Genomic DNA, 16,690 nt, shown 5'->3' with positions numbered 1-16,690 from the left:
TAGGCTACATTTTGAATTCCGGACTTTTACTAGTAACTGAGTATTTCTGCATTGCAGTATTGATACTTTTACTTAAGTAAAACATTTGAGTACTTTTTCCACCACTGCACACCGGCCGTATACAGATCTAATCCACGGGGTCGGGTTTACCTCAAACTCCTTCCTGATTGCACAGTGCAAGCTGGCTGCTTTTTAATTTTGCAAAAGACATCTGGGGGTGGGATTCAACCCCTCGCCCCACAGCGGAAAAAAAAGGACTCCGGCTCCGGTGGATATGGTGGCATGCCGCGGCTAAATGCTCTCCAGTGGACGTGGGTTTAAATGGGGGCTAAATGGCGACGCTGAACAATCCTCCATCTGAAGCTCATTACTCGCCTCTCCACTCCCAGGGGACCTGGCTCAGCGTCATGCCGAGCACTCTCCCTGCTGCCAGGAGGAGGGTGATTACAACATTTTGCTCGACAAAGCTCCCTCCTCTCTTGCTCCTCTTGCTTTTCTTGTCTCTCCTCTGTCTTCTCTCGCCGCTTCCCCCTAACCCCCCTGTCTTTGCCCTCCCTCCCTCCCTCCCTCCTCTTTCTCACGGTTAGTTTCGTCTTTTACAGTTTTCTTTGCCTTGCACAACCTCTGACACACTAACTGTCTCCTTCTACTTCCTTCTCTCTTTTTGGCCCTCTCACACTTCCTCTCTCCCAGGCACCGCCGGCAATTCCCAGAGGGGCTTGATTTGCCTTTGTGTTCCTGTGCGTGATTGCCGGCGCTCGAGACAAGCGAGCCACAAATGCGGCGAGCGGTATACACATCCCTTTTTTTACCTGCCGTTTTTACAGAGGAGGCTGAATAGGCAGAATCATGACTCCCTCCGTGCCAGCTTGTAATCAAAGGCAACAACAGCAGCATACATACATAAATACAGTAACAGCAGAGAGTGGCAGAATAAAAGGGGTGGCAGATGGGATACATGATGATGTACATGCATGGAATGATCTATCCAGGGAGGAGCAGCAGCCTAGGCGTTGCGCTGCCAAGGCTCGATGTAGTCCAGACCCAGATGGGCGAAGATGTCCTTTTCGGTCTGAGCTGCCAGGAATTCTCCCTTGAAAACAGAAGGAAAAAAAACATAAAGTGAACAGATGGATCTCCTGGATATAAGATGTACCTGAAATGTCTGTCAGAATCAGGAGTTTGCAGAGAATGTCCATTTCACACTTTATCTGCCCGGTTTACACCAGAGCACCAGCATGGCCAGTGGCTACACGTTATTTTCATCGGACTGTTGGTGGTGGCCGTCCACAAACTATAACCTCGCTCTAAGTGATAGCACTGTTCGTGTGATAAGTATTTTCTGTGACAATTCACAACAGGGCTATTAACAGCTGGCCACTCAGCACTCAGCGCCGTGTGACAGCTTATGTCTCTATAGGAACGGTGGCGAGCATTGACGAGGCCTGACTCACCTCGGGAGTGCAGACAGCCAGGAGAGAAAGAAAGAAAGAAAGAAAGTAAGAGAGAGAGAATGGGTTAGTATTCTGACACACAATGCCTTCAAGTGCTAAACTGGACCTGGCATGCAGAAAACAGAGTGGGAAAAAAAACCCATAACAGAGTAAAGTTTCAGCTGCCAGTCAAAGTCAGAGATAAACCCAATGCAGCCAACACAGCTGACAGAAAACTACTAAAAGGCCTGTCTCATGTTCTAGTGATGGCATGTCAGGTGTCATGCTGCACTGGCATGTTTGTATTTCTAATGCAAAAAGTACGACGCAGGTACCTGCATGGTACTGTATGCACACTGTAGTCAGTGTTACTTGCTACATTTTATATTTCATATATCAAAAATGAGTCACATAAACAGTATAGGGATTTTGTGTCTAAGGTCCCCGGGTAAGTCTCTTCTTTCTGCTGCTGTCTGTTTCCGTCTCTCATTCTCTTTCATTTTTTTTATGACTTACATTTTACCCATTAAGACCTGGAACTCATCTGTGTCACTTTAGATTTCTTTGGCTATTCAAAAATAGCAGATATACAAGCTCATAGCGCGGCACCGAGTGCCGCGCAATGAGCTTGTAGATCTGCTATTTTTGAAAAATCTTGATTATTATTTTTTTTTTTTTCAAAAAACTGTTAGGATTTAGACATTTTTAAAGAATCGCCTCAGGTCTTAATGGGTTAAGGATTTTCAGTTTCACAAGTTATGAACCATAGTGCAGTGATATATACAAGTACAAGTGTAAATATAACTGGCTCGACCAGCAAGAAACAAATAATCACGACATCACATACGGTCCAGAATGAAGAAAATACAACATAAAGGAACAGACAACACACAACAAGTATTTCCCCCACTTGGCAATGTATTTGTCTCCTCGGTCCGAAAGATTGAAAGAGACCATTTCGAAGGCGGCTACCTTACTTAGCTCTGTGAACCGTTCAGCGAACGATGGACCCTCCGAAGCCCTCCGGCCCCTCATTATAATCTGCCTGCTGCCTATCATAACACTATTTCGTATCCAGTCTGCAACTGGTTTTGAACACACAACAAAATGCACACGTCGAAAACAGCAGTACAACAGTAAAGTTGAGTTGATGCTGTCCAGAATAACCTTGTTGCTCTTTCATAACAAACACAGTACACAGAGCGAGTGTGGAGCTTACACCCCCGCAGTTACATTAAAGTCAAACCTTCCCAGGGACTGTAAAGAGGTCTGCCACAGCCTTCATTATCCTCTGCACTCAGACAAATGAACCCGATGGCTCTGCAAGCCACTCAGAAACCCACAGAGAAATTGCTGCACTCGTCATCATCAAGTAGACAAATTATGTATCACATACAGGTAGGGTCCAGATATAGAATTGGATGGATAGACAGAAAGAAAGAAAGAAAGAAAGAAAGATAGAAAGATAGAAAGAAAGAAAGAAAGAAAGTAAGTCAGACAGACAGACAGACAGACAGACAGACAGACAGACAGACACTGGTCTTGCCTGGAGCCAGACAGACAGATCTGTATTAAATCCACCATGTCTAACAATCTCTAACAAGACACAGGGCTTATTGGTCAGAAGAAGCACAGGAACACTCTTGGGATCCATGGCTAACAGGGAAAACACAGGGCAGACCAGAATCACCTCTCAGTGCTGCCCCAATTTATCCATTGTCCTGGATCACAACTAAAGCCTGCTCTCCTCCTCCGCTGCATTGTCCACTCTCTCCCCAATTCCTTCAATCTTTACTTTGCCCTATGGGAGAAACTGTGCTTTACTTACTTAGCACAAACCACCGCGGGCCCTCAAGAGTGCAAAGTCCAGAAACCTTATGTAGCTTTGAGTTCTCTACCCTAAGGCATACGCAGGAAAACTACTGCTATGATACCGAAAGCAGCGTTTATGCCAGATCTTTGCAGGTAATCGCAAGGAGCTAAGACTTGAAGAACGCTGAGTTGATAATTAAGAACAAGTTAATCTGTGCTACCAGGGCAACCGCTGAGCCACTGGCGCACAACTTCTGCACGCCACGAAATCGGCGGCTCCATCAGCAACCTCGAGCCAACATGGAAGTGGTCTATATTAGTGAGGGGGCCAGTGTCCTTGGCGTAATAAGCTGCTAATCATCTGCATGCTTCCTCTGTCCACTAGCATAATATAATCACACATCCCTTGTGGACGTGAACCACAGATATTAGTTTCCGTGCAACATCTGGCCAATCTCTGTTGCCCATCAACCTCTCTCCATCACCCAGCCTATACTGACTGATAGATAGAGCTGATGGACATGGCTTCCTGCCCAAATGCCGGATCGGATATACACCACACACAAAAGAGTGAGAAAGAGATGGATGGGACACAAAGAGAGACGAGGGAGAGATCAAAGAGATTAACCCATTAAGACCTGGAACGCATCTGTGTCACTTTTTCATTTGAGCTAAAAAAAACATTATTTTACACTTTGGCTATTCAAAAATAGCAGATATACAAGCTCATAGCGCGGCACCGAGTGCCGCGCTATGAGCTTGTAGATCTGCTATTTTTGAAAAATCTTGAAAATGAGTGCAAATCTTTGAATATATATATTGTTTAAAGCGAAAAAAAATTACTTTATTCTTTGCTTCTGGGGGTCCCTGGAACAACATATTTTGAGATGGGGGTCGGTGGCCAAATACATATAATTTTGGGGGTCCTTGACATGAAAAATGTTTGAGCACCACTGATAAAGAAACATACGTTTTTTTTCAGAATACTGTGCAACTAACCTGGGTTTGACCATGCACATGCAGATGGATTCACCGTTGCACATTTGTAATTTGTTATCCCCACCAGGCCGGAATGACTAAGTAGGTGCAGGGATTATGTTTTCGCCCCTGTCCATCCGTGTGACTGTGTGTGTCTGTGAGCAGCTAATCTCCGGCACTGCTGGACCAATCGGTGTGAAACTTTAATCGCACACTCCCAGTAGGCCAAGGGGGAACCTCCTCCCAACATTTTACAAATTGGCCTCATGGTGCCACTATAGAGCATCGCAGTTCCCGCCCCTTCCGGGTTCCACCGCAAAATACTCAATGCATTTTTCCCATTGACATTTCCAAAAATATTTATATCAATTAATTTAAGCCTAGAATCAAGCCATCCAGGGTCCTGGTGAATCATGACCATAAAACGTTTGATTCTGTGATTATTATTTTTTTGAAAACGGCAAAACAAAGGGTATTTATTAAATATAGTATCATATAATTAAATATAAAATAAAAAAAATCACAGAAAATGATTCACCAGGACCCTGGATGGCTTGATTCTAGGCTTAAATTAATTGATATAAATATTTTTGGAAATGTCAATGGGAAAAATGCATTGAGTTTTTCCTTCCGGCACCAGGAAGTGGGCGGGAACTGCGATGCTCTATAACAGGTCGCTTCACATTTTGGCATATAACTCTTTGAACTGTAGGTCGTGCAATGAAAAATGTACAATCAAAAATGTTTTCCCTGGATTCATTGGATCATGAGGCAACACCCAATTTCCGCCTGACCAGATTTGAACCTTTTTCAGTTTTCTTCCAAACACACTTTTTGATCCTACTATTACAGATTGTGTCCAAAACTCACACAAATCGGTACACGTTGACTCTGGAGTCACGTGATGAAGATCTTTCAGATTTTTCATATGCCATTCCGACTGGCTACGATTGGCTTCCAAAGTTTGCAGGAGGGTCTCGTTTAGCACAAAATGCGAGGCTGCACCACACATGCTAAAAATTGCACTATTTGTTGCAGACACATCTTTTTTCACCAAATTAGAAATAAATGGTCTAGACCAGAGCATCATGTGACATTGACCGCCAAACAGGGTTTTGATATTCCTTTGCCTATATTGCCTTCACAACATTTTGGGCAGGGCCTGTTTCTTACTCTTAGTAAGAGTGTTGTTTTAATTTCTAGAACAAGGTAAATGGTGCATTTATATAGCGCTTTTATCCAAAGTGCTTTACATAGATTGTGCGTTATATTCACCTATTCACACACACATTCACACACCGATGGCGGAGGAAACCATGCAAGGCACCAACCTGCTCATCGGGAGCAATTAGGGGTTCAGAGTCTTGCTCAAGGACACTTCGACACTAACTCTTCTGGGGGAGCCCGGCATCGAACTGGAAACCTCACGGCATCCATCCGGCCGTTCTACCGGCCACTCTACCCCTGAGCCACTGCAGATAGTTTAAAATATTACCTGATTTTAAACTATCTTTTAAACTATCTTTTAACATTCTAGCGTTTGTATTAAAGTCAAATATCTTGGACTTTTATTACAGAGCAAATGACAGATGATGATGATGATATTCACAGACAGTGCCGCAGGATGTACGCACAGGCAAACATCCTCGCACGTAAGTTCAGCATGTACGCAGAAGCTGTTAAGATCACTCTATTTAGAGCTTACTGTACACCACTCTACACTGCCCACTTGTGGTCAAGCAACAAAAAAGCAAGTTTTCAGAAACTTCAAGTAGCCTATAATGATGCCATGAGAATTTGACTCAAAAGGCCTAGATGGTGCCGTGCAAGTGAAATGTGTGTGACTGCAAGAGTCAATACTTTTCTAGCGGTTCTTCGGAACTTAATGCATAGTTTCATGTGTTGCTTGAATGCGTCTGTGAATAGAATCATTGTCAGTCAGTGTAAGTAACCCTGTGAAGAGCTGCACTAGATACTCCTCTAGCCTTAGGAGGCATTGGCTTAAGAGCCTGTATTTATAACAAATACCACAAATTCATTTGTTTTTATTTATGTTTATTGTTGTATGTAATTGTATGTTTTTCTATGGACCCTGAGTCTGCAATAAAGACATTCATTCATTCATTACAAAGAATGCCATATCTCACGCATGCAATATCCAATCATCCCCAAATTGGAATTGAACGTTGAGGGGCTTCTACACAGCGCACGGTCCAAAACCACTTTAACTTCCGCCCATAGGAGGCACCGCAAATGCAAACAGTTGCACTGTCTGTCGCACAAACTCTATTTTCCCCCACAGCTTCCTTGTGCCCTTACGGCTGCACCTCATGACTGACACAGCCCTACTGTATGTATTAGGTAGGCAACCCGGCCTGGCGGAGATCTACGCTCAGAAAAGCACACATTTCTAGTTATATGTGTGAGAAGACAGCGAGAGAGAGAGCACGAGAGATAGGGAGGGAGGGAGGGAGAGGGGGGCGATACACACCTACAGAAGATGCAAGCATTGTTTGTGTGCAAAAGAGATGATGGCAGAGATACAGAGACAAGGAGAAAGAGGGAGGGATATGGGGGAAATGGAGAGAGAAAAACAGAAACTGAGAGTGAGATCTCCCGAAGTCAAGCTAAAGCTCATGCAAAGCATGCAAATGAAACTCGAAATGCATGCAAATCCACATACGCAAAATAACTCATGGCTAAGCACGAGACTTGAGCTTGAGCCCTGCATGAGAGCACTTCTCCCAGTCATCTCACTTTCAATACCTGTTGTCTGCACAGCCATAGCTGAAATGAGCATGTCTCAAGGACACAGAGATTCAGGTCAGATGGAAAGGAGGCTTAAAATTTGACCTCAAAGGCTTCAAACTCTAAGAGAACATAATTTGATCTGAATAGATTTCATATTTGAGGACATTCACACGACAAAGTTTTATACCGAGTGCCTCTGGTGCCATTATTTGAAAGCCTGAGAAATGAGCACACACACACACACAAGTGGGCACATACACACAGGTGCATGACTACTGTATGTGTGCATGTACGCAACTACGCACGCACGCACACGCACACGCACACACACACACACGCACACGCACACACACACACACACACACACACACACACACACACACACACACACACACACACATACACAATTCCATGTCCATGAGCAATGTTCTCTGCTTGAGTGATGCTTCTCAAACTCTTTTCTTTGGGTCCTTTTTCGCTTTCCCCCTCATTTGGGAACGGGCCACTTTACTGCCGAAAAGGGAGGGGGGGGGGGGGGTCATTTGATTGCCTCTTAAGTTAATTTATCTTTATTGCACCATGCAGGAAAGGGCTGACAGGGGCAGAAAAAGTGGGAAGTCGATTATGGCTTTGTGTCTTCCTCAAACGATCCACTGCACACACCACCCCTCTCCAGGGTTGCCAGGTCTGCTTATTATAATTTTCCTGCAAGATTTTATTTGAAAATAGCCGATCTACAAGCTCACTTGTGAGCTTGTAGATCTGCTATTTTCAAATAGCTGATGTATATATTAAAGTGCTCATGTGGCCCATAGTCGCTTCTTTTGGGCCGGTTTTCCTAGACCTGGTTGCTTGTTTCTCTCACAGAATCTGGCAACACTGCCCCTCTTCTGTGCGCGCTGGTCTGCAAACGGGCTCCGTTCACACAGGACTAGCCAGAGGAAGTGTAGGGAGGACACAGACACCCCACTAATCACGCCAGCAATTAGCGCAAGCATCATAAAGCAGTGGCGCTCATAAAAGAGCTATCGAGCCGTGCGCAGTCGTCATTACCTCACCTTCCACCGCTTCCCGCTAATCAGCCGCTATGCGGCAGTGTGCCAGATAATCAAGGCTAGAATCATAAACAATGGGATTTTCTACTTTGCGTCCCTGGCATATTATTGTCTCTTCATTTCACTGCATGACTTCTGTGGAGGAGGGGATGTTTACAACTGTGGGAGGTGTAATAAAAACACACTGCATTTCACTTTATTACTCAATCACAAATCATCTTCAGACGGTTCAAATATATGGGCATTGACGAGGCGTGTAGAGAAAATGTGTTTCCAGAGACGCATTTGAAATTCAAGGCATGATACAGAACAGTGATATATATCTATATTTGTTATACTATTATTTGTCTGTTGTTGTCTGTCTAGTACCCTTGGTTTTGATACCACAGTCCAGCCACACACAGACAACCAAAACAGTCATTATGGATGTACTCTGAAGTTCATACAAGTGGAGGAAGAATCCACTGTGTGTGTGTGTGTGTGTGTGTGTGTGTGTGTGTGTGTGTGTGTGTGTGTGTGTGTGTGTGTGTGTGTGTGTGTGTGTGTGTGTGTGTGTGTGTGTGTGTGTGTGTGTGTGTGTGTGTGTGTGTGTGTGTGTGTGTGTGTGCGTGTGTGCGTGTGTGTGTGTGTGCAGATGGGTGCTCAGGTGCAGTTGCATCTCAGGAAATTTCAAGAAGCGCAGGCTTGAAGTAAATAAACCCAGATTTAAACCCTGTGCCACAAGATTTGGTTAAAAGATATCATAAATTGAATTCTGCCCCATGGTTTCTCCATACCCATGCCCTATTCTAGCGTCAGCATAGCCTTTCATTTTCCATAAACAGCAAATGCACTTTCCAAAGTTCATCTATGAAGTTTCTGGAAGCATCTTTGAAGTGGGAGAAATGCTACGGCAGCCGTGTAACGTTCTGCCTTATCTTATGAGCCTGTAATTGTAGCCTGGCTCTCTCTCGTATGGACCCAAACAGAACGCGCCTCTAATGATAACAATAAATTAACTTTCTCTGCTCCACTGAAGCCCATAAATAATTAATTGGTTTGTTGAAGAGGGGCTGGTTTTGCATGACCAATTTGCTTCCTGCACCAGACAGTGTGATCGGATGCTGCTGCCTCAGCACACCCATTCTGCTCAATTAAAACAGCGCGCTGGCAAAATATGAGCTTTGTTTGGGAATTTGCATGGCACTGTTTTTTTTTCCTATTGAATCAAGCAGGGACCTTTGGATTCGTTTTAAGTTTTCTAAACTCTGCCTTTGCCTGGCAGAAGCAGAAAATCGGTTAGATTAATGAGCATATGGTCACACGTTCCAATCCCCAACCGCCGACAAAGTCCAGATCGCGAAAGCGCCAAAGGACCCACAGTTACCATAGAGCTCCAAAAGTGGCCAATAGTACCGTGCAATTACAGCATACAGTACTGCATGGATAAGCAAGGAGGCAGCCTGAAGGTAAAAGAACCAGGCTGAATCTAATCCTCTCCAACAAATTCCCTTGAACTGCCCTTCAGAAAGGTATTGAACTTCCAGCTGCTATAGCAGAGCTGCTTGGAGGCCAGAACAGTACAGTAAGACTATAATAGTGCTAATACAGACATCCATCACTCCCACGTTATTGTGTATGTAATCTCGTAAGCTAAAGTCTGCCCACAAAAGGGTTAATAAATGTCATGAAAGCAGATATGTGTGGTAATTGTCTGCAAGTATCCAAGTATAGAGAGTGCATAGCCATAGCTGCACAGTGCACACATTTTCAGAACATTACAATGTTGCAAAATGTATTGTGGCCATTTAGCGGACTGTTTTCCAGAGCCACTTAAAAAGTGCAACAACAGAGTAAATGGTATGAACCCTGGTCAACAAGTGAAAGGGTAAATGGTCACTTCAGTAGAGTGAAAAGAAAAACTATTTAGCCCTTCAAAGTAAATAGGATAGCAGTCTATAAACATGCTTTCTAAATATAATTCTTAACATTTGTGGTCAAGCAAACAGTATACATCTTATGTCTATCTAAATAACATAACATTGTGAACAATTAAGCAACATTAATCTGCAAAGTATAACTAGCGTCAAGAGAATAGGTGACAAGAAGTGATACAAAGGAATAAGGAGTGCAAGGGGGTGAGGTGAGTTTCCAGACGGCTGTGGAAAATGGGGAGTGAGTCTGCAGTCCTGACTGAGGGACGAGGTCATTCCACAGCTTGAGTCAGGAAGCAGAAGAGTCTGGTTGGAGTGTTGGCCAGGGTGTTTTAAATAACGGACGGTGGATCATGTCCTGAAGGTAGGGGGTGAGGGGTAAGCACGCACATCCCAAAACAATTTATCGGGTGCTTTAGACAACAATACGTACATCAGGAAAAGAGAGGGAAGTCCGCACACGGTCGAAACGTTGCCTAACAAATAAACGAAAACTCTTCCACTGGGAGCTCAAACGGTGCACGGACTTCCCCTCTCTTTTCCTGAAGGTATAGAGGTGCCATGCCCTTGATTGCCTTATAGGGCAATCATCAGTGTTTTTAACTCGATGCGGTCATCGCTGTGTCCTCTGAGTTTCAGAGACAGAGACAGATCACCCACATGCTGTCGGCAGGCAACACAACGACCAACAGGAGTAGTATAGAAACTTCCAGGCTGCTGCTGCTGCAGAACGGGGGTCCAACAACCGCCTCAACGAATGCTCAGCCGAGTGTCCCATAAATAAATCATGGTGACCAAAGTGAAACGGGAGCCACAGATGGATGGGTGCCCCGTGTCACCACAAGGACCGTGTCAATTAATGTTACATGACAGCCAGACATGGCCGAACGCAGGCCAATCTGCCCGAGCCCTCCGCCATTCACTTTCATCAATAATGAAGCAGGATCCTTATCCAGAGTGAGCATACACCCCCCCCCCACACACACACACACACACACACACACACACACACGCTTCCCTCCATCTCCTTCGTTATCCTCCTCGCTTCCTTCTCTCCCACCTGCTCCCTAGTTCAGAGAGCGTGCTTATACATTGTTTATTTTAAACTTTAATTCCACAGGAACAGATTGCAGGTTGCGGATTCTGAGTCATGATAATAATAGCCTGCCATTTCTTTTTTTACCGACGAAACATAATTTGGCACAGTCCGATCTATAAATACATTCCTTTACTCCCATCTCTGAATAAAGGGTGATAATAAGCCCTGAGTGGGTGGATGGGAGGATGGGAAGGAGTAGGGGGGGGGGAGGCAGTGGTGAAAGGTGGTGACAGAGAGAGAGTGTGTGTGTTTGGGGGGGGGGAGGGGGTGACAGTGAAAGAGAGTTACAGTAGGGATCTGGTGTTTCACTCAGGGATGTGACCAGATGTTATTCACCTTGGTACAGAGAGGACATTATGCAGCCTGTGAATCATTGCTGTCACAATACGCTCCCTCTGCCCTATCTGCACACGTCTGTCACTCCTATTCCTCATGGTATTCCTCTCTCTTATCTTTTACAGTCTGTTCTTTAGCTGCTCGCTCTAGGTTTTACTGTGTCATTGATCCCACACACGAACACGCACGCACACACGCGCACACACATACACATACACACACACTCTCTCTCCTCCTCCAGTGAGAAAACAGCTGATAGGATAGATTTAGCTGAACAATTTATTGAGAATAGAAGTTAATGCTGGTTACAGTATCACTGTATCAGTGAGACTCTATCAAATCACTGGGTTGATGCTGTACTCAGTTGATGGGAGAATGATGAAAATCTTTAATTCACATTTTTTTCTAAATACCAGAACTCACTCTCACTCACACACCTTCCCAAGGCTTTTCTTTTCCCATCAAGGGTTTTTAATTGGGGGGAGGGGTTTCATTGACTAATTGAGGGTCTACACAGAGCGTAGAGACATTTAGTTTACTTTTAAAATGTGTGCCTCTAAACCCCTTTCAGACTGACTGTGATCAAGGGCTACTGTATTCAAATAAACTTGACTTAACTCTCGCTCTCTCTCTCAAAGCTGTTCCACAACACATCAATGAATTGTGGAACACAACATACGCTTACTTTAGTTTAGTTCTGTTCACTTTGTCTTATTCTTTATCCCATGAAAGTGCATTTTCTCGCATCCATGCATGTACTACAAAACTGATAGGACTGATCCGCACACTTCACAATGATTTGTTTTGTTTGGTTATCGTTAGCTAAATACATTTGCTTATTTAAACTTAAGCTCATTGGTGTGGTCTCCCAATTTTTGTCTGGACTCGAAGCTTGTTCATGACACATGCAACATCACAGACTGACATAAGTAGCTTGTAAGTATGATCTGTAACTGCATTGGACCATTCAATGATATGCCATATGTATAAACCTTTCTGGAACTTTTAAAATCCAGTAAAAGAGTAGATCTGTTTCACTTCACTGTTTTTCTCTGGAACGACAATAGGCTTGGTATGACGATATACCAAGGTATTTAGAAATCCCAAAGGTGTGACTAAAAAATACAGACTCCTTTTCCTATTAGACTGATATGGAGTTCCTATATTGAGGTGATTTATTACAACAGGGCACTTAGCCAGCAGAAGAATTATTTGGAGGTATAAAATAATAATTGGCAGAGCATTTCTGCTCTAGGTCTCCTAGCTAATCAAGCTCATGCATTTCCTCCCAAATCTTATGGTTGTGTACCGACAGTTCAAAAATAAATGAGGGTTAGTTCTCCTCACATTTCTAGTGTGTGGTCTAACTTTTCAGCTTAGCAGCAACTGGCCTCAAAATGTAGAAGTGAAATGCCTTTAAATTATTTTTGAGGAGCGTATTTATCCCATGCTGGGATGCTGCAGTGAAATCGTTAATGTCAAAGGTATAACATTCTGGATGTTGTCCAATACTACAGGGCTGGTTTTGCACAGCAATGGGTGTATTAAATTGTAGCTGGTTATTTTATTTTATATTTTGCAGACAACACAATATCGGTAAAGAAAACCACCCGCCCTCAAATTTACATATTTATGTCAGTGCGTTCCAGTATTCATTCATTCCATTCTTTTCTTCTCTAGATTTCATTATCTCTCCACTGTAGCCACCCACAGCCGCCTTATGAGGTCATCTCCCATGTCAGACTTCCACACTCTCTTCATCCCATCTGAATGCAAGGCATTCATTTCCAGGCAAGTAAGTGCCCTCCGGACCGGAGAATGTTCATGAGTTTCCCCTGGTGTATGGTGTCAAAAGTTTATATGGTGTCAATGAAGGTGATCACCGCTGACAGGTTCTGCTCACTGACACCTTCCACTCACTGACAACTTCCGCTCACTGACACCTTCCAGTGTCCTCCTCAGAGTCGTTATATTTCCGACTGTTGTTCGCTCAGGGCGAAAGCCATTCAGTGAGTTTCTCAGCCGAGGGTCTAAGACGGGTCTAAAGACGGTTGAGGCTCACCAGTCAAGCTGATGCCCCGGTACATTCCATTTTAGGCCAGCCAAGTTTTTGTTTACAACCATTAGAAATGAAGCAAAACACCATCACATTGATGAATTGTAAAAGTAAAACAAATACAAAATAAATACGAGAGCCTTTCAGCAGTAACTGTCATGCTTCTATTACGACTGGGCATTTAACAGCGGGCTCTTTTCTCTCCCTCACCACGCATCATCAGTTGACCATCCCCTCCCAGTTCACACTCCCCGTCATCCCCATTAAAACACGCTTAATTGTTTCTCTGACCTCATTGCAGAACGATCCAATCACATGGCAATCGTAGCCTGAAATTAATGTCCATAATTTTCTTTGTCATGCTTAATTTATACTCGGAAAAACAGCCGATTTACAAGTTTGCAATGTGTTGCATTGTGACGCGTTTTGAGCTTATAGATTGTCCATTTTAGGCATGCGTTAACCATTGCATGACTAAAATGCTGTTGTCACAGGGCAGCAGTCACAGGGGTATTTGGGTGTAATTAGTCTGGCATTTAGGGAGAACAAGGCTCCTGTTCAGGGAGAGCCGCAGGAAGGAAGAGGGGTCAGATTGGTCAAAAAGTAATCTCTCAAGAACAGATTCTGCTCTCCGCTTGAATCTGTCGGGGGGGTTCGTCATAACGTGTACGCACTGGCCTACAAGTGGGTGTGCCTTCAGATCAGGAAGCAGGCCGCGCTTTACCCAATCAAATGTAGTGGGCGGGATTTACTGTCTGTGCTCTCGCTTCCCACTGAAAACAAACCGAAACTCATTTAACAATAGCGTTCTCGGAGCAGACAAAACCACGGAAAGATGTTCACATTTTAACTTGCTCTTTCATCATAGAAACAAGTGGGCTTATAACCAAAACGATCCATGTTCTCTGGGAGAAGTGGTGTTAGTGTTCCGTGTAGAAATATTGTTAGTGGGAATGAAAACATAAGCGCACCACCGGAAGTGGAGAGCTGAGGGTAGACCAAAAACCCCGGTTTCCTTGCGCACGGGTGCTACATTAATAGTCAGGGGATATTAGCAGAAAAATGTCCAATCTTGGAATAAATTCCTTACCAAAAAAAATCTTCACCAATGTGTTTGTAAAAGTGTCTAGTAACACATCTCACAAAGACTGAAATGCAGTTTCCCTATGGGAATTTTTGACAGCTGCTGAAAGTTGGGGTACCCACCATAACCTTATGTGGGGGGAAAAAAATCCAAATTTAATTCTGTTTTAAGTAGCATGTGAGGGGTCAAACTAGGGTGTTTTTATGATTCTGAATCCATTGCAAGAATTTGTTTTGCACCAAAACCGCTCCTTGGGCTAAAAACGGCCCAATCTCAATGGGCTTTTTACACAAAAAGTATACCTGGAAAAGGATGGCTATGGCCGTTTTTGGTAAGGAATTTATTCCAAGATGTTTTTAATATCCCCTGACTATAAGCTCCTCCCAGAGCCAAGTGAAAGAGTAAAAAACAGCAGAGGGCGCTGTTTTTCCTTTTTATTTGGCGATGGGTTCCCAGATTGGTCAAAAAGTAGCCTCGATCTCCAGGCTTTTATTGTTTAGTTTTGCTAAAAAATAAAAGCCTGGCCCAGCGCGTCGGTGTACTCGGTATGAGGAAGTGTTTCATTTCCCAACCAACCAGAGTGCAGTGGGCGTCGCTCGTAATGTTGTGTTAACGGGGCGGGGGTTGACGGATAGATCGGTGAACCAATGGGATCAGGCGCAATCTCTCGCCGGCTCTATACACCCGCCCCTCTATACACGAAATCAGGAGCGTTGGGGCAGCCTAGTCAAAAAGAGACTCCACGCGGGACAGATCACTCTTCATTTAACCACTTAAACCCTTCTATATACATAGTGAAACAGACCAGAGTTGGTTCTGTACTTGCTGTGCTCTCGTTTCCTTCCACACCAAATCTGTTCGCCATAAATAGCTACAAGCTCACAACGCGTCACAATGCAACACATTGCAAACTTGTACATTGGCTATTTTCGGCACGCAATGCCATCATACGACAGAGTTGTGAGCTTGAGGATCGCCTATTTCTGGCGAATATTCCCCCAGAATAGAGGACGCAAGGGTTCAAGCAAGGCCCAGCATCCGCCTTTGAAATTGAGTCTATATAGGAAGTAAAAGTTCATATGAATGGCCAGTAGTTTCGCTGTTTTACCCCTGCTGGTGTCAGAAGAAATAACGCTCTATGCAAGCGGATGGGTTTTTGCCGAACTTTACACTTGATTTTATTACCTATATAAACATTTTCATAAATATTTTATGCTTCCAATTGCTAGTTTAAAGTCTTCTTTCAATCACCATGATATGGTTTTGGTAAATTTAACCTGTTAAGTGGTCAGATGGGTGGGATGTGTGCATTTTTAGAGCATGTTTGTTTTATTGATCAATCAATTGATTGTGTTTCGGCTTGGATCAATGGAACTAAGGTTTTATCACGATGAAAACTAATTTGTCAAGGTTTTAAAGAAAAAAATACCATGACTTCTTTTACGTTACGTTTTTTCGTGGGCCCTGGCACACCGCTAGGGAAATCGCTGATCTACCGTAACTACTTGGGAAATATTTGGTCAGTATGACTGTGTTCATATGTCTTATATAACAGCTTTTGAGTAGATGAACTGTGCCCAGACTCAAACTGGCACTATGAGACTGACTGAGAATATATAATCAGGGGATATGTTTTGTTTCTTCTTCTTCGGATGACAGAAAAAATATTTCTATGAGGCAGCCTTAGCAGAGTCATATCATGTCACAGAAACCTTACTTATCCACATTACACTAAACGAACCCTGGCATCATCTAATCTGCCATATATCTGCACACTAATTTGCCTGTCTGCATTAATTCCCCTTTCACTGACAGCTCCTCAAGATGTATAATCTTAACATAAAACGGATCAAAGAAAAGACCCATAATGGTGTGATCAAAGGAGATCTATGAAATAAAATAAATATATATGTACTGTATATATTATATCATAGAACCCTTCTGTCTTTTGCGCTGACAGTGACAGAAATACAGTATGCTTAATATCAGCAGGCTCGTGTCTTTGTAATGCTGGGTGGCAGATCTTCCTAAATGCAAGAAAGCAGACAGACCTGTTGCATGGTCGCAGTGACATCACACTCTGAGAGCCAATGAAGGCCCAGTAAAAACACCTCGGAGCAGACCCTGATTAAAGCAGCTGCATATCGTCGCTGTCAGGTGGAAACCTTGAATG

General features: G+C 43.7%; 1 protein-coding gene across 1 annotated transcript in view; it reads right to left on the bottom strand.

Moving 5' to 3' along the window:
* Window positions 1–1,006: 1,006 nt before the first annotated feature.
* The window catches only part of dntt (deoxynucleotidyltransferase, terminal), a gene marked incomplete at both ends in the record, with an annotated part of 111,480 nt that continues 95,796 nt past the window's right edge, over window positions 1,007–16,690 (bottom strand). Inside the window, one exon of the mRNA XM_080449956.1 lies at window positions 1,007–1,093. Coding sequence (XP_080306082.1) covers window positions 1,007–1,093 — 87 coding nt within the window. The remainder of the gene's footprint in view (window positions 1,094–16,690) is intronic.

Source organism: Gymnoscopelus braueri (assembly GCF_963280865.1).
Source record: "Gymnoscopelus braueri genome assembly, chromosome: 14".
Classification (NCBI taxonomy): Eukaryota; Metazoa; Chordata; class Actinopteri; order Myctophiformes; family Myctophidae; genus Gymnoscopelus; species Gymnoscopelus braueri.
The sequence above is the reverse complement of the archived record's forward strand: the minus strand, read 5'-3'. Positions and strand labels throughout refer to the sequence as shown.